The sequence below is a fragment of the Thunnus albacares genome, chromosome 2, assembly GCF_914725855.1.
Source record: "Thunnus albacares chromosome 2, fThuAlb1.1, whole genome shotgun sequence".
Taxonomy (NCBI): domain Eukaryota; kingdom Metazoa; phylum Chordata; class Actinopteri; order Scombriformes; family Scombridae; genus Thunnus; species Thunnus albacares.
This window is the reverse complement of record NC_058107.1, coordinates 30,287,288-30,305,734: the sequence shown is the minus strand read 5'-3', so window position 1 is coordinate 30,305,734 and position 18,447 is coordinate 30,287,288. Positions and strand designations below refer to the sequence as shown.

At 41.2% G+C, this 18,447-nt stretch overlaps 1 protein-coding gene across 2 annotated transcripts in view; it reads right to left on the bottom strand.

Moving 5' to 3' along the window:
* LOC122965925 (neurogenic locus notch homolog protein 1-like) overlaps nucleotides 1-18,447 on the bottom strand; it is a 49,515-nt gene that overhangs the window by 19,027 nt on the left and 12,041 nt on the right. For both annotated transcript variants that reach the window (XM_044330063.1, XM_044330064.1), the window contains exons 3-13: nucleotides 14,584-14,846; nucleotides 13,511-13,849; nucleotides 11,143-11,265; nucleotides 10,800-11,033; nucleotides 8,871-9,026; nucleotides 8,221-8,406; nucleotides 7,334-7,447; nucleotides 3,992-4,105; nucleotides 3,558-3,791; nucleotides 3,365-3,475; nucleotides 1,666-1,858 (exon numbers count right to left, since the gene is read on the bottom strand). In XM_044330063.1, the coding sequence (XP_044185998.1) occupies nucleotides 1,666-1,858; nucleotides 3,365-3,475; nucleotides 3,558-3,791; nucleotides 3,992-4,105; nucleotides 7,334-7,447; nucleotides 8,221-8,406; nucleotides 8,871-9,026; nucleotides 10,800-11,033; nucleotides 11,143-11,265; nucleotides 13,511-13,849; nucleotides 14,584-14,846 (2,067 nt within the window). The remainder of the gene's footprint in view (nucleotides 1-1,665; nucleotides 1,859-3,364; nucleotides 3,476-3,557; nucleotides 3,792-3,991; nucleotides 4,106-7,333; nucleotides 7,448-8,220; nucleotides 8,407-8,870; nucleotides 9,027-10,799; nucleotides 11,034-11,142; nucleotides 11,266-13,510; nucleotides 13,850-14,583; nucleotides 14,847-18,447) is intronic.

The window sequence follows — 18,447 nt, the reverse complement described above, 5'->3', positions numbered from 1 at the left end:
GACCTCGCACTCTGGCCCGTCATGATCAGATCATTTTGCTTTTTAAAAATGAGGGATGTTTATTACAAGTGTGGTGTGCTTTTATTTTGAAAGCTTGATTGACAGGATGAGAATTTTCTGCTGGGTGAGACATGTCTGTCCATGCAAGTTGGCGACACCAAATATCTGAGATGCCATAATCTTGAAGAAAACTATGAATTATACGTGAAGACCCGGAGACATCAATATGTTTGGATGATGATCTGTCCAGCGTTTGATTTAAACAGCAATTAAAATCTCCAACGATAATTAAACGATGGGACTCAAAGTTTGGTATTGACGAAAGAAATTTAACGAAAAAGTGATCATCATCATAATTAGTGGCATAAACATTTGCTAAAATAAGAGGATCGTTATACATGGATCCTGTTACAAGTACATAGCGTCCATAACAATCAGTTATCACACTTGTACATTTAAACGGGACAGACCGGTGGATAAGAATGGCTACGTCCCGTGCTTGGCTATTGAAAGTAGACTGATATGATTGAGATATCCAGCTCCTGTGTAGCTTTGAAGTGTTTGATTCTATTAAATGCGTCTTCTGAATAAAAGCAATATTAACACCCAGATCTTTAAGGTGGAGAAGCACCCGGTTAAGCTTCGAGGGCTTGCCAAGACCTCTTACATTCCAGCTGGCTTTATCACTAAGCTTGCTGCTCTGGTGTCACTGTTACCAAAACTCATTCAACAAAACATAGATTGCGATATAAATACATTAACCAGTAGAAGGCATAGAGCAGCCCTGTTATAATGCCTACAAGAAATATATAAGAAACCAAAAGGAAAACTAAAGGAAAGAAAAAAAAAAAGTGTACCCCATACACATCCTCCATGGACGTGCCCCTAACATCCTATAACACAGCTTCGTAGACTATTGCCTATCCCATAAACGCGGTAACTATTTACTACAAGTGCAACCTGGGGTGACCCACACATACGAAAAGAAAAAAAAACAAAACATAAAGCAGCAGACAAATTTTGTCAGGTCATATATGCATATATATATCTGGTTTTAACCTGATTATATGAATTTTGATTCTGTTGAAATGTGAGATGGATCAGGTGGATTTGTCTACTTTTTAAACGAAATTGTAGGATCACCTGAAGGAGCTTGCACACAGCATGTCTACATTGCTTCCGATGCTTTGATGAGACGAATAATTGAGTTTTGGTTTGATCTCTCAACGACATTCCTACGGGCCGTGGCGGCCATTTTTGTTACATAGGTGGCGCTGGACAGCACATTTTGGCACTTTAGGGGTTAATTTTTACATTTCATCAGTGCGTGCCAAATTTGGTGAGTTTTTGAGCATGCTTAGGGGGTCAAATTTATGGTTTAAGGCCTGTAATAATAAAGAAAGAAACAAACACACGAAAAACAATAGAAAAAAAATCTCAGTGATGAATCTCAGTCTGACAAACGCTTCTTTTATCTTGTTGATGCCTTAAAACGTCTTCTTTTATTTCAACACACCCTCAAAAATAATACACAAACAACACATCTGTCTCATAAATTAAATGTGTTGGTTTATATTGGATTGAAAGTGCATTTTAAAGTTGATCTTTCTTTTATAACTATACCAGTAAATCTACTGTCTTGGACCAGGTTATCGGCTGCCTCACCCGTTGATCTTGTCCTCACAGTGACCGTGGATACAGGGATTGCTGAGGCACTCGTTGACCTGAGAGAAGCAGGTGGCATCGTGGTATCCTTCCGGACACACGCAGGTGAAGCTGTTGATGCCGTCGATACAGGTGCCGCCATTGTGGCAGGGGTTGATGGCGCACTCGTCGATGTTGATGTTACACATGGTACCTAAAAGAAAGCAGTGGATGCCTTGTTTACTTCCTGAAGAGTCTTAAACTATGTCATCCCATCACATAAATGTTTTTTTTTTTTGTGTATAGACGTTAAAGTGATGGGTTTTAAAATTACTGCTACACTTTTGCGACGCCTTTCAACCTGATAATCTTGTACTCTGTTTGAAGTATTATTTTAAGATACACCAACGCCAACCCACACAGCAGCAGACAAAGCCACCGCACAATGAAGTCTATATCTCAGCGCAGTGAATGTATCGATTTTCAGAAACATGAGGGGTTTTAAGTCCCTCTTTGTCGGCCACTTGAAGCATTGACGCCATTCAGGCCGGTGCCACGCATAACATAAAGGCAGCCCATTTAGCTTTAAAGCACGAACCGGCTTCCAAGCTTTTAAAAGCTCAACTTTCAGGAATCTTTCAGGGAATCTTTTCTCCTGCTCAAATCCCCGGTGACTGTGTGTGCCAGAGTGTGTGTGTGTGTCCTCTCTTTGTGTGGGAGGGCATCTTGCGTGTCCTAACAGCAGCAGGTTGGGGACAGGGTGGAGCTGGAAAGTGACACCGGTCGAGCCTCAGAGGAGCGTGCTCACTCGCCCGCCATCTGTCACCCTCCTCCTCCTTTTCCGTCCTTACCTTCCATCCTCCAATCCTGCACCTTTAAACACTCGTTTTGTGACCCGGTCACCTGAGAGATGAGCCAACCTGTCTTAAATCAGCTCTACAGCCACATCATGGCTTCCGGCAGATTACAGATCTGTAATGATTTGATACGGCAGGTCGGAGAGAGATGTGACCTCCATCACGCTAATGAGGAAAAACTCTCTAGATCTTAGTAGAAGGCAGCAAAATATGTACACATTATGCACACAAGCCTCCTACTTTGTTGTATCATTTTGTGTTCGTGTATATAAGTTCTTTAGGATTGTATTATTTGAATTAATCGCTGTCTTGTGATTATTTCTCTGTTTCCTTTTGTTTTCCTGATTAAAATCTAAGACTCACTTACATATAATTCAGTTTTGGTAATTATGTAACATCAAAATTCATGCCAATAAAGCTTTTTTTGTTTGATATGAGAGAAGATGGCAAAGCCGTCTTGTCATTCAGAGCTAAATTTTGATGCACTCAGTTGTATTATCATTTGTATTCATTGTCTCATGTATGTGTACATGTACTTATTTCTGCACTCATGATGTCTTTTGCTGTAGTCAGGTCTCTCTTGCAAAGTAGATCTTGATCTCAATGAGATTACCTGATTAAATAAAGGCTTGGTCTTCTACATATTTCATGAAATTTGGTGTATTATACAGGCTTATGTGTAACTCATTCCTAAAATTCCAAACTTTCCACTCCCTCTTTGGGAGGCTGTAAAAGTTTCTACTTCTTCATTTGAGCTTTCATAAAGAGAAGAGTCTTCTAGCTTTCAGAAGTTGAGCTGAATCTCCTGCCACGTAACAGCTTCATCTCTCAAGAGTGAGCAATAACATGTGCGAGTTGCTTACCCGTGTACCCGGGCTCGCAGGCACACTCGTAGCCATTGATCTTGTCGATGCAGGTGCCGTAGTCACAGGGATTGCTCTTGCAGTCATCGATGTTGATTTCACAGTTGATTCCTGGCAAGAAAAAATTGCTTTCAGTGACTAAAAAGTTCAGAAAAAAAGTTTGTATCTGTGTTTGTGTTTGTGTGGTCTCTACCTGTGGCGCCTTTAGGGCAGCTGCAGATGTAAGAGTTCTCTCGGTCCTGGCAGGTGCCGCCGTTCCTGCACGGCTGGCTCAGACACTCATTGATGTTGGTCTCGCACAGCCTGCCGGTGTAACCAGGGTTGCAGTGGCAGCTGAAGGAGGCCAGGCCGTCGATGCAGGTGCCGTAGTGGCAGGGATCAGAGTAACACTCGTTGATGTCTGTCTCACAGTGCTTTCCGGTGTATCCTGGAAAAATAGTTGTATCCTTGTGAGCTGATTTTCTCACTTTTTTTTAACTTTGTCATGTTTTTTTTTTAACATTTGGTATATTTCACAGGCTTAAATGTTTGTCTTTTTCCTACAACTTTAATGTTCCCACTCCCTACTCTACTACTCTACAATTTCAGCTTTTGTTAAAACTTTTTTTTTTTTGTAAATGTGTATACCTTCAGTGCACTCGCAGGTGTACTTGTTGGGCCCGTCTGTGCACTTGGCGCCATTTTTGCATGGTGTGCTGGCACACTCGTCAATGTCTATCTGGCAAAGGTTCCCAGTGAAGCCTGAAAAAACAACAAGAGGGTGTTATTGTGTGCATGTGTGCGTGAAGGAGTGTGTGTGTACAGACACGGCTACTGTGTTCTCACCATTTCAAACCGGTCCCAATCATAATCCCGGGCCCATACTATGAGGGCTCTCAACGAATCAGAAATCTGCATGTTAATTAACAACTGCGCAACACTACAAGCTCTCTATTTTCCCTTTCACTTCTTTTCAGCACGACTCCAAAAGGAGATGGGAGAGTGGGGGAACCAATTCGTTTAAAACGGGAGGGGGTGAGAGGGAGAAATGAGGGAAGAATGAAAGTTGCGTGGCCTCCTGACCAAGGGGTGAGAGACAAAGGAGGGCCTGTCTGCTCAACACAACGCCAAACTGAGGCTGTTGCCTCCTTTGTCCCCCAAAACTTTTCCATCACAATGCGCATTCTCCTGTCTTGCTTTCACTACTTCTCCTCTAACCCCCCCCCTCCACTCCCTTCCCGCCTCTAAAAAGAGCCAGCTTGACCTTTGACCCTTTACTATTCAAACTCCTTGTCATTCAGAATCAACCAGCAGGCTTTCTATTTTTTTCCCGAAGTTATTCTCATCTCACGTTTACTTTCTTCCGCCTCTCCTTTTTTCCCCTTTTGTCACATGATGGTACAGTCCAAGGACTAGTAGGATGTTGTCTGATGAAGAGATAAAGTGCTACTTCCCCTCCCTGTGCCTCCCCCCCCCCCCCCGCCAGGAACACACAGGTGTTTTTTTAAGACCGACTAAGTTGCTTCTAATCTGGTGAGGAAGTATTTGTGTGGCTAGCGGTGAGCTGATGTCTCCCACTGGACTCTGTTAAAACCATTCACTGTTTTCTGACTTGGCCGCACGCATACACATGACGTGAGGACTGCAACGTAGACACAGCAGAGACACGCGTACACATTTACACACACGTATACAAACTGTGGTTAGAGGCTATCAAGGGTTCAGCAAAAGAGGAAGATATAGTAAATAATGCTTTATTAATGATTAATAAATCATTTATTAATCAGTTTCCAGCCACTGATAACATCTTTTGGGCTGACAGGTTGTGAAAAATCTCTTTGGCTGTTTGGACTAAATGACCACTTACTTTCAGGAAAAGAGCTGCAGGAGGATTTGGACCCAAATCTATTTATTAATACCTGTTAAGCATTTATTAATGATTTATAACTGCATTATTACCAAAAAGGAAAAATAAACACCTCCAAAGGATAAGTAACTGTTTATAAATGGTTTATAAGTTATAATTAATGTCTTATTAATGGTAAATAATACGTAATTTACTGATGTTTTATAGATCAATTATGAAGAACAAAGAACACATTTTGGGTAGCTGTGCTGTGAAAAATTCCATTGGCTGGTATTAATCTTTTCTCTTTGGTAATAATGTCGTTATAAATGTTGGTAATCATTAATAAATAGTTCAAACATATTAATAAATGGATTTCAGTCCAGAGAATATGTGGTCATATGATCCAATCAGTCAAAGTGATTCTTGACAACCTTGCAACCTAAAAGTTCTTATAAATGGTGCAGCAGTAGAATTGAAGCACTAACCTCGCATCAATAATTAATAAAACAGACAAGATCATAAAAAAGAAACTTAAGCAACTGAAATATGGAAAATCAGCTGTTTGCAGACCAAGAAGGGAAAACAACACCAGTCTCTTCTGTAAGCGGCGCCAGTTTCCAGCAGTGGGAAATAAGTAACGAAAAGCGGTAGAAATTGAGTGTTTATTTGCCAGAATGTGATGCAAACGTACGTTTCTTCACAGTTCAGTTACAGCGCTCCTGAGTGAAATCAAAAAAAGGCAAAAAAAAAAAAAAAAAAAAAGCATTTCTCACCCAGATGCACACATATGCATACGCACACAAACGAACGGTGAAGCAGAAATGCAAGCATGCACCGAGGCGCAGACAGACATGCACCTCAGCAGCCAAAGAGGGATTTATCCCCAGACTGCTGGAATCAGACATTTCAATGGCTCTCAGTGGGGTTTCCATGGCTATTCCATGTACAGAAATGAAAAGAGGGGACCCTCGCCTCGGGCCTGGCTCGCAACAGGGACAAATTTACATCTCAAGCAGGGCGGTTAAGACCCCTCCCCCTTCTTTACCCCTCCCTTCCTGCTTCAACATAACGGTTTGTGCGTCTCAAACTCCCCCCCCCCCCACCACCACCACCATCCCTCCATCCTCCCTCCCTCCCAAAAAAACACTCACCACCGCCACTTTGTGCTGCTTCCTCACATAACCCTTTCTCACTGTCACACACAGAGTTTTCTTAGACGTTAAGCTCTTGTGTTCACTCGTGTACCCCCTCTCTATTAATTCTAAAGCTTTCTTGTTGGGGTGTCTTTCTTTCTTTCCTTCTTCCTTTCTTTTTCTCTCAACAGGAGGAATCCTGCCTCTCTCCACCCGGGCCGCCTTTGATCCGCCCGACTCGAAGCTTCGCTATTTGCCTCCCCAAAAATAAAGAAAGAGAAAAAAAAAAAAAAAAATCACTTCCACCTCAATGATCTCGCTCAAAGAATGCAAAACAAAAAAACACATTTGAGGAGATCTGAAGAGCCTTCCTTTCCCTTCTTCCTTTCTCTTTTCCCTCTCTCTCCGTGATTCAATAGTTGCATTCCTTCACCCCTGAATAAAACATCAATACCTCTTATCCAAATAGTGTAACAGCAATGGTATTTCTGGAAAGAAAAGGCTGCCGTTAAACAACTAGCCGCCCTCAAAATAGACCAAACGACTACCTCATTCGCCACCACAACACAGAAAATATTTTATGGAGCATAGTCGTAGCTCTGCCTGCTATTATTAGCTCTCCCTTGTTCTCAGTCACAATCAAAAAGTCTTGTTTAGATCTACAAGTTTCTGCTCACTCATCAAGACTTTGTAGAAGGGATAAGAAACTTGTTTAAAAAGTTCAAACTTCCTCAAGCCTTTCCCTATAGATTTTTTTCCCTCTCCTCCTCGATTGCTGCGTTCATTCTGGGCTACCCGGGCCTGCGTAAGCCTGCCTCAGGGCTGGGATTAGTGCCCGTCCAAAAGAGGTGTTTGTGTGTGTGCGAGTGTGTTTGTGTTTCAGAGGGAGGAAAAAGCGAGGTAGAAAAGAGAGATCGACCTCAGTGCCCCCTGGCCCCACGCCCCCTCCCTGCATCATCCCTCCCCCCTTCCCTCCCCCCCCTTTCTGCAGCAGTACGGCAGCCTCACCTGTGGGGCACTGGCAGTGGAAGGCGTTGATCTTGTCGATACACTTGCCGTTGTTCAGGCAGGGGCTGTTGGCGCACTCGTCCGTATCGATCTCGCAGAACTCCCCCTCGTAGCCTGGCCAATTAGCAAGGGAGGAACCAGGAGGGAGATGTATCGGTTAGACAGAGACACGCACTGAGAAGCATTTTCACACTGCTGTTATACACCGCTGTGATGGCTTGAAATTATAAACAGTGGCTCAGATAAAGTGATCTATCGGGTCGTCTATAAAATGTCTTCAAATTTCGCTTGACCAACAGTCCAAAATCTAAAGATTTCTAATTTACATTTCATCATAAAATCAGCAAATTCTCACAATTAAGAAGCAAGAACCAGTGAATGTCTGGTATTTTTGGTTAATAAGTGAAGTTTTAAACATTTAATCAATTATCAAAAATAATTCCTTTTTTTTGTTGATCGAGCAATTGATTAATTGACTTATTGTTTCAGCAGGACCATGTAAATATAAGGAGATCAGGGGCATGGACAAATTAGGCATGTTCTGAGCTGTTAAATCAGCTTTTAGAGTATTTACTCTTTTCATTTTATGAGAGACAAATTTCTATTTTTAATTCATGTCAAGTTAATTACAGGGAAAAGTACAGATACCTTTCTGATGCCTTGTTAAGCTGCAGGAACTAAAATTGTACTGATTCAACCTGAACAGACGACCAGTTGCCGAAACTAAATGAGCAACTTGTAAGTGTGTGTGACTTGCTTGTAATGAGGCCATTTGAGTCTCAACTTTTAGTTAACAGTGAGATTTCTATTTTATTTCAGGGTAACAGCAGTGTTAAGCATGATAAAGTCCATTTTCTGGTCAAACTGTGACTAACCAAATGTCTTACCTGGCATGCAGATACAGTGGAAGTCTCCTATTTGGTCCAGGCAGGTGGCCTCGTTCATGCATGGGTTTGACATGCACTCGTTGATGTCCAGCTCGCAGCGTGCCCCCACGTAACCACGCTGGCACTTACACTGGAACGAACCTTTGGTGTTTATACACTTCCCTGCGTGCTCACACGGGTTGGGACCTGTTTAAATACATTAATACTTTAATTTTACTTTACGCTAACAGGCCATCGTGTACGTACAAGACGTACTGTAGCAAGAAGATATCTGAATGTGATTACATGACAATGAGATGATTTGGGTGGTTTAGTGTTGTTTGCTGAAGCCAAAACCAAAGCCAAGACTGTGTATGATTGCAGCAATAATACCCTTGAGGGGGTTATTTACTGCGATTATGGGTATAATTATGGGTACCAAAGTACCCATAATAGCAGGAAAGAATGAGCTTGTATTTTGGCTTCTATAAAAGAGTTACGAATGGACTTTATTGATTGAAAAGCTCTTGTCAGCAGTATAATTAAATGAATGAAAATCAATGTTTTATGGAATTCATTAGAGAAGTTTAAATGTGTCCTCAGTCTGAAGCTGATCATCATAACATGACAGAGAGACAGAGAGTTGGCAGGTCAGGCGGTGTGAGTTTTACCCAGAGAGCACTCGTCAATATCCAGATCACAGGAAGTACCCACGTAGCCCGGAGGGCAGGTACAGAAGTGATTTCCACTGACGGGGTTGGTGTCACAGTTGGAGCCCTTCTGACACGGGTTGCTGATGCAGGCGTCGTCCAGCTGGCACAGCAGACCTGGTGCACAACAGAGGAGAGGTAGACTTCACTATACTGAACTAAACATCTTCACATCATTTATGTCTGATCCTCCAGCCGGTTTTAAACTTCTCTGAGATGATTTTATGATCTGCAACACTGTGAAATATACCAACAAAATGAAAAAGTCACTCCTATACTAGCACTGTTTTGTTTACTTTCCATTTGTAATTGTCAGTGCTGATTGTTTTACTCACGAGAAATGTGCTCTGAGCACAAGTCTGAGTTTTTTGTTTAACAGGAAACATATTTAACATGGAATGACAAGTTGAGGTGAAGTGAATTACAATCAAAGGGAAATTGACGAAGTACAATATATAGTGTTCGACAGACATACGACGTGTGTTTGCTCTGAAACACCACCGTATTAACATTAAAGATTTGAGTCTATTTGGGGAAGAAAAAGGAGGTTCAAGTAAATAAAACAAAAATAACGGAAGTAACATCTTCAAGTGGCAGCAAGAAGTTAACTAAATATCAAAATGTAGAAATTATATGTCACCTGAAACCTGTAAAAAACATGTTGGAAAAGTGGCAGATCTTATTAGTTGGGAGGTTGGAAACAAGAAATATCCGGCATTTTGGCTTTGAGAGGTTGTGATTGATCGAGTGTCAGAATGGTCAATGAATTTTTTTCCCAATAGACTGATGGATTTATCTATTGTTTCAGCTCTAATCTATAGTTGTTTACATTTCTGTCTTCATGTAATTTTACTGCCTCATGACTCATGACGACAGCTGATCTGTTGGAACTTTTTTTTTTTCCAAATTAAATCCGTTCAGTCTGTGGTTCAGTTAAAGGCACCAAAACCACAGGAAAAGCAAAAGACCGACATTTGTTACAGCCTTTAATTTAAGTTAGTTTTAATTCCACAACCCACAATAAAATGTCAATTAGTCAAAGTCTAAGCAATTTAAGCTTGTAAAAATCAGCATTAAAGCCTCTGGAAATCTGGCTTGAAATAGTAAAAATGCATATATGATATCAAAGTTGAATGTCTCATTAAGCAGCCACAAACATCTGAGTGAGAATAAATGTTCATAACTATTAGAAAACCGTGTTCAAAAGAAAACAGCTCATTTTGGTGTTTAAACCGTCTCTTACGACTATGTACACATGGCAGATCTTGTTTTGATTGACACTGGCTACTGAGGGTTGGCTAACTACAGCCACTAACGACTGGGTTTCCACAGTGCGGAGCCATGCTTCGAACTCACTGAGACTATATTAAATGTACCATCATCAATAAAGGAGGCAGAGGAATAGCTAAACGTAAGACAAACCGAGCAAGAGAGAGCAGGAGAGCGAGAAGGAGACAGCGAAGCCATTGCTAATTGCTAAGCTAAAGTAACTGGCAGGTCTGAAAAGTGTGTAAACAACTGTGTGACATGAGCAGAACTAGTGTAAATTTAAATGTACGGCCGGTAATTAGCTACAGTAATGAAGAATATAGCAAAAATAACTGGGTTGAGATGCAGAAACACTACCAATGACACAGAAACTCCGGCAAAACTGCAGCACGTCACGTTGTTTATGATTGGTTCGCAAAATTTATTGCATCATTTTCATAATATATGTCCAATAAAATGACAATATTTCAAATTTGGATTGAAAACTAACTAATACTTTTTAGATGTTTACTATTATGTACATAAGACCCTAATTTCCATAGTTAGAAAGCTATTGTGGATTTGGGTTTCCAGGGGCTTTAATAGCTAAATTCCCATAAATTATAATAAACAACAACATACCTGTGCGGCCATGAGGACATTCGCAGAAGAAAGAAGCTACACGGTCATGACAGGTGGATCCATGGTGGCAGGCGGCACTGGCGCAGTCGTCGATGTTGTCACTGCAGTCATCCCCGGTCCACCCGTTCACGCACACACACTGGTAGCTGCCGTAAGTGTTGTGGCACGTGCCACCATTTTGGCAGGCGTTGGGCATCAGTTGGCACTCGTCAACATCCTCTGTGCAGAGCTGACCTGTGGGAGAACCAAGGGGTCAGAGGATTATATCACAAAACAATTTGTCTTATGGGCTTAAGTGTGTATGTATGAGTTGAGAGATTTACGGCGTCATCACAACACAAACCTGTAAATTCTGGTTTACACTGGCAGTTGTAGGTGTTGACTCCATCGACACAGGTCCCTCCATTATGGCACTCATGCCCCGGACAGTCATCTATGTTGTGGTTGCAGTTTTTTCCTGTGAAACCTGTGACAGAGAGGGCAGATAGTTGTAACAGACTCCCATGAATATGTTTCCTTTGCTCTTTCACTGCGTCATTTCTACTGCCGGAGGCCTCAGATTTTCAGTTACTCATTCCTCCTGGTTTGAAAACAACATTTTCCCATTTACAACAAAGGGAGGGAAACCTCTCTACGGTTAAATGTGGTCAACTGTCTTTTTCCTCCCTAGAAAGAAGGCAGCTGTACCCTCTTGAGGTCTGTGGCAACTTCACTATGTAATAACATTCACTCTGTTATACAGTTACACAACAGGCAACCGCTGGACTGTACCAATGGCATGTTGGGTAATGCAACATGAGCTAACCCAGTGCAAGTCACTGCTCAACTGTTTTTCATCCCCTTTAAAGAAAAACTTAAAAATCAAATAACGTACAATTATTTTTCACTTATGAATTTAAGGCATAGAGCTGATTAACACTGACTGCATGTTTCTGTTAAAATGTTTAACAGGTTTTAAGAAAATATATTAAATTTCAGCAAAATATAATGAGAATTGGTGCTTCTTTGTTCAGTCTTCACCCTTCATTGCAGCTTTGCACCTAAGATGGCATTTTGTTTTGTTTAAGTAAATGAAATTATCTTTTCTGATACATGTGTATCCTGTGGCGTTTTTTATTAAATACTGTGGTGACAGAGACAGGTGTGACATACAACTAGACCCCCATGTCTGGACTCAAATTGGGGACGTTGCAAACATACATAACCGACACTCCTGCTGTTTTTATTCATCATTTTATTAGGGTTTTTTTTTTTTTGGGGCTCTCTGGTGCAGTGGAGGCATGTGATGGTGAGTAGTTGTATGACATGAATGTTTGTGTCTACAGTAGAAGGAGGTGTTTTCAGAAAAGCGATATCACTCTGATATATCTCATGTCTTTCAAGATGCCAACTAGGGCGTCAACAAACGATTATCTTCGTTATCTATTAATCTGCTGATTATTTTCTTGATTGTTCATTTCGTCTTCATGTGTCTTGTTTTGTTCGACCAACAGTCCAAACCCCTAAAAAAAATAGTATTGGAATATAAAAACAAGTGAATGGAAACATCCCTACTGACACTAGTTTACAGTGTAACAGAAGGAAAGCTTAAATCAGTAACATTAGTCAGAGACAAACCTACAATAACAGATTTTTTGGCCGTGTCAGTGCAGCGGAAACAAGCTGTGTACACAAAACTGACATATTATCACCAATATTATATTGTAGTATAAACGTATTGATTATAGCGACCTAAGAACAATCACCTAACTACCGGAAGTGTGAAATGTTGGGAAATTTTCTTTAACCTTTTCGAGGAAAAGCCTGTTATGACAAGCAGGAGATCGAGGATGTGAAAAAGATGAGATGGAAAGTTGCCACACAGATTCATTACGAGGATTTCTGGACTTGGTGGAAAGCGGACAAAAACAAGCCAAACTAAATCTGCGTGGAGGTGATGAGGTGGTGGGCGGGACTTTTGTCCCACCAAGCTTTGCTTCGCTTGGCTTTGTGAAAAGGATGTTGTCCTTTGACCATTTCCTTATGATAAGCCCCGATGCCTTCCTGCTCTCCCTTGTTCACACACTGTATACACCCAAGCAGAAACACACATGTACACACACACACACACACACATACAGGACACAACATAAGCAGGAACAGCCCTGCCTTGAATGACATCATCGCATAACTAGCCGGCACTGACATTTAAATTCGATTTGAGACTTCAGGAACACTGTGTATTTAAAAACGAGTAACGTGACCTGAAATTGAAAGGATCAAACGATTTACGTCAGCTTACAAACGATTGTTACTTCAACTAAAGCTGCAACAATTAGTCGTTAATCGATTAGTTCATCGACAGGAAATTAATCAGCAACTATTTTGATAATCAAATAATTGTTTTAGTCGTTCTTTTAAGCAAAAATGACAAAATAAATGCTGGTTACAGGTTCTCAAATGTAATGATTTAATGCTTTTCTTAATCATACATGGTAGTAAGATTAATATTTGGGGGTCAACAGAGCAAATTTGTAGGTCAAAGTTCACCAGAGTTGAAAAGATTCACTTTAACCCCATGAGTGAATCCACTGACGCCATAATTTCATTGGAATAAATTGATTTTGCCTTAACAATTTGCCGGCTAGGCCTGAACAGCAGATCATCAGCATCAATAAAGACTTCGCCTCTAATGTAGCTCCCTAACCATGAATGCAGTGTGATGTCTCTACCTGGCACACAGGAACATTCGTAGCTGGTCTCTCCTTTCTGGATGCAGGTGCCTCCGTTATGACAGGGCGACGGGTTGCAGGGCAGGTAACGGCTCTCACAGTACTTGCCCGTGTACTCTGCCGGGCACTGGCAGCGGTAGCCGCCGACCTCGTTGATGCACACCCCGCCGTTCTTGCAGGGTGACGGGCTGGCGTCACATTCATTGACGTCCTGTTTGCAGGTCTTACCGGAGAAGAAGGGTGTGCAGGTACAGATGTAGTGAGACTCAATGGCCGAGCACTGGCCGCCGTTGGCACATGGATTTGAGGCACAGGGGTCGGCTTGTTGGCACAGTTTACCTGAAGGCATACGGAAATAGTGTTCAAATGTCTGATATGTGCCTGTCTAGCCATTTTTCTCAGGGTCAGAGGTTTATTCTGATTTTAAATATCAATTAAATACCATTTAAGTTACTTGAATTGTTTTTGGAGCGGTCTCTGAATGTATTAGCTCATATTTTGCAACGGAGCAAGTCATCTTCCTTTGACAAAATGTTTCACATTTACTTTAGTAAACAGAATCAGAAAAACAAAAAGAAAAAGAATTCTCAATGTGACAATTCAGCATTTTGAAAAGTCCTGATTGATGCAATTTTTTGAAAACCCATTTTAAAAACCAAAAAACGACCTTCTGTCTGAGAGTTAGATGAGAAAAATGATGTCAGTCGCGCATCCGTCCACTCAATATGAAGTTTGAGCCAGGAGATGGTTAGCTTAGTTTAGCATAGAGACTGGAAACAATGACACAGCTAGCCTGGCTCTGTCCAGTAAAAAAGATGTACTAATTAGTTATTAAACAAACAAGATATAACACCTTAATTAGTGAGCTTTAGAGGTGCTAGTAGCTATAGGTTATGCTAAGCTTAGCTAACTGTCTCCTAGCTGTAGCTTTGTATTTTGCAGACATGATTAACAGATATGAAAGTATTGAGACTCTAAACTATTCCCAATCATCTTGCGAGCCCTCACATACTGTATATGCAGCCCATGGTTGAACACAACTGCCGGACTGTCATAAAACTGTTGTGTGTTACCTGACCATCCAGGTGGGCAGCGGCACTTGTATGTCATGAGGCTCTCAAGCTCGCAGGTGCCTCCGTTGCGACACGGCGAGTTGATACAGGCGTTGTCGATGGGCGTCAGGCAGCGGCGGTCGGTGTAGCCCAATTTGCAGGTGCAGCTGTAGTCGACCGTGTTCCCCTTGGACACGGCCTGACACATGCCGCCATTCATGCATGGTGAGCTGGCGCACGGGTCGGGAAACTGGCACCTGCTTCCTACATATCCGTCCCGGCACCTGAGGAAAGATGAGTGAAGAGGTCAGCAAAAGTGTTTCCAGCAGTTCCAGAAAGTTTTCTCCTGAATTTTCCTCTTAAAATAACGATACAGACTCAACGGGAAACTCTTGGATGTTACTTCCTTTAAATTATATAATCAAATGCATTGACTTGTAGTGGGATTTCGCAGTTCTTTCTACTTACACAGACTAACTTGCCTTTTGTTATGGCCCTGCATGCTATTTGAATGTTGACTACTGTGCTAAATTTATGGTCATATATGAGATCATTTAACTCCTTTCACTAGCAGGGATTTACAATGTTTAACTTATTCTAAGAGGCTCGTTAAACTTATCTACATACTGTTAATTGTTTATTTATTGTATAAAGTCACTTATTCACAGTCAACAAAGAAATGAAAGTTTAATCTTTTGTACTCATGGTTAGTGTTATGGTTCTGTTCTTATGACTGAGTTGTTGTTCATGCTACGATGTCAGCTGTTTTTCCTATGATTGTTAAAAAAAACCTGTAAAATCTTTTTTGTTACTTTTGAGCCTCGCTGCTACGTGCAGCTCACAAACATCCAGTAATTGATCTAAAATAAGCTCAGCTCACCATTTAGCATACCTTCAAACTCCAACAAAACATCAATTCATGTCATTTCCTTCATCATGATGGATTACTTTTTAAGTATGACCAGTTAAAAATTCAGGAATTTCAGACTGGACTTTGGCCTGATGACTTTAATTGTATGGAACTCAGACACAAGGTTGGTTTTTTTGATCAATTTAGCTTCATCGTACCCCTGCTGTGAGTAGAAAGAAAAAAAATATCAAACTACCCCTTTAAGTAATTAATTACCAAACAAAACAAAATGTCTAAAATACCACAAAGAACCATTACATCATTACTACGAAGATTGTATAACTCAACAAAAAATCCACAAAATATATTTGTCCACTAATAAATGTCCATTTTTTATTTATTTTCTTCGTTTTATGACTAGCATCACAAAGAGTGGGACCAGTCAAAGGGAATCCCAAACACTATTTATACCTATCCAATCTTTTTCAAGTCAGCGCTGATTGAACAGTTCACAAGGGTAAGACAACACTTAGAACTTGCGAGGGTCATCCTTTTGTGTGCTATTGTGCTCATAAATCAGCTGCTTGGTGTGATAGCTTGTGCCTTTAGTACTAAATATCCATGTCTCTTAAAAGACAGTCCCGCAATGCTGTTTTTACAACGCAGCAACGCAGCGAATGAGAAACCACGCTTTAAACGGGACATTCGTCTTTCTACTGTCACTCCCCTCGAACAATGTGTTTCAGGCTATAAAGCAGAGTGGTCTGAACAGAGGGAGGAGATGTGATGTTTCTCACAGGTTGTGTCTGAGTCATAAACACTGCTCGGACCCCGGCGAACAAGTTCCCATGGAGAGAGAGAGAGAGAGAGAGAGAGAGAGAGAGAGAGAGAGAGGGAGAGCTGCTGCAGATCACAGGGACACATTCACACATTTACAATCACAATGAGAGGACTTGAAGGGTGTCCCCTGAGGATACGCACGGCTCAACAAAGAGGCCACACACACATACCTACACAGCGTGCAGTCTTTTACACACACACACACACACACACACACACACACACACACACAGGAAGATTACTCATGAAGATTACGCACGGGACTTTGTAAGTTTACTGTTGCACTCATACGCACACACAAGGTGATGGTCAAATAAACGGTCCCATAGATTAATCTAATCACACTGCAGCTGTTAGACCAGTGCTTAAACATGAAGTCAATTGATTGACAGTAGAAAATTAATATATTTTTCCATTTATTCATGAGGAGGACACTTCTGTCTAAAGCTTTATGTGTCAATGAGGTATAAAGTGACTTTGGAGACAGAGAGATAGAGAAGGACGGAGAAAGTAAGACCGAAAGAGAGAAAGAGTATATTAGACAAGTGAGTACAGTATTATTTTAACAACAATTAATCAACTACTCATTTAAGTCATTTATCAACTAAAAATGACAAATACTTACTGGCTTTAACTTCTGTCAGTTGTGAGGATTTGCAAATTTTCTCCGTTTTATATCATAAATTGAACATCTCTGGACAAGCGATTTGAAGACGTCACCTTAAAACTGTGATGGGCATTTTAAATTTCTGTTATTTTATCATCTAAATGATCAAATGATTAATCAAACAATAGAAAGATTAACTGATAACTAAATTAATCATAAGTCACAGCTTAGAGCGATACTAAATTTTCAACCTGGTGCTGATATGATACCTGAGTGTCAGTATATACGACGAAAAGATGCTTTTTTGAAGAATATAAACATGTTTTTCTACTCAACTCTTTTTACTTTTAACAAAAGAAGCTTCTGAATCATAAAGTGTCTCAACACAAGACAGTCGTACAAGAGCTTTGATCTAAAACTGACAAAATTACATTTTAAATCAGTAAATATCTGATTAAAGAACAAGACTATGAGTCTGAGGCATTCACAGTCAACAGTTTCTGAGGCTGTGCTACAAATACCATCAGTGTCAAAAAAAAAAAAGTATTACAGTTTGATACCCAGACTTTGTTGCAGCTCTATTTGAGACCAAAACAAACCACCTCAGATGTGCTTCATTACCGCCACATTCCCATTTTCATCACCTTCAGAGATTCAATACTGTTGTCAACAACACTGGGTGGCCAGGGAGGCCGGGTCAGTACAAAAACAAAGCATCTACTCAATAGCATCAGGGGAAGAGAGCGAAAAAATCTGCGGTATTTGGAATTCCTGTTCCTAATCCGTATTTTCCAAAAGTTGAGACACAAGAAAAGCAGCCATCATGGCACCCTTCAGCAGCTCTCGGGGCTGAAATGTGCTCGCTCCGACCCTTTTGTCAGCACTCATTCATCCTGAGGACAAGGCGGCATCTATGCCACGGTGTTTGAGCTGCAAGCCAGCATTATGACAACTTCAAAGCACCGTGCCACCACCTCAGTGCTTGTTATTCTTCCCTCCACAGAGCGGATTTGCTCCAGCATCAGACAAGGGATGGGAAGAGGACGAAACGGAAGAGACTGCGGTGCAACCTCAGTCAAGAAACATGATAGATTTCTGAAAAATGAATTCCTGCACCGAGGAAAATTACACAGGAAAAGTCTAGAAAATCAAACTTCTTAGGTTTTGCTGCTTTTTTTTTTTTCGCACAAGTTTTCGCACAAACAAGAGTTCACTTTGAATGCTTTTGTGTTTCACTCTCACACAAAAACAATATTGTGCATAAAAACATCCTGCAGACATCAAAGCGGCCTTCCCACGACATAAAAACCCGCTGTCACACTCAAATACCTGACCAGAGCCAGCAAGTCTATTAGCCCTGAGGGGCTGGCAGGACCATGTCCCCAAACATTCCCAGGGGGTCCAATGTGTGTGTGTGTGTAGGTGGGGGCTGAGCTGTGGCCCCTCTGTAGGGACAGGCGTGTGTTTAGACAGGGTCTCCCTCTCAGGGGATTAGACAGCCTTAGGACTGTGGCAAGGAAAAGAAAACATCACATGCTAGGCTGGCCGCTGCATAAACAGTAGTAGTGAGTGGTGGCATGTCACCATG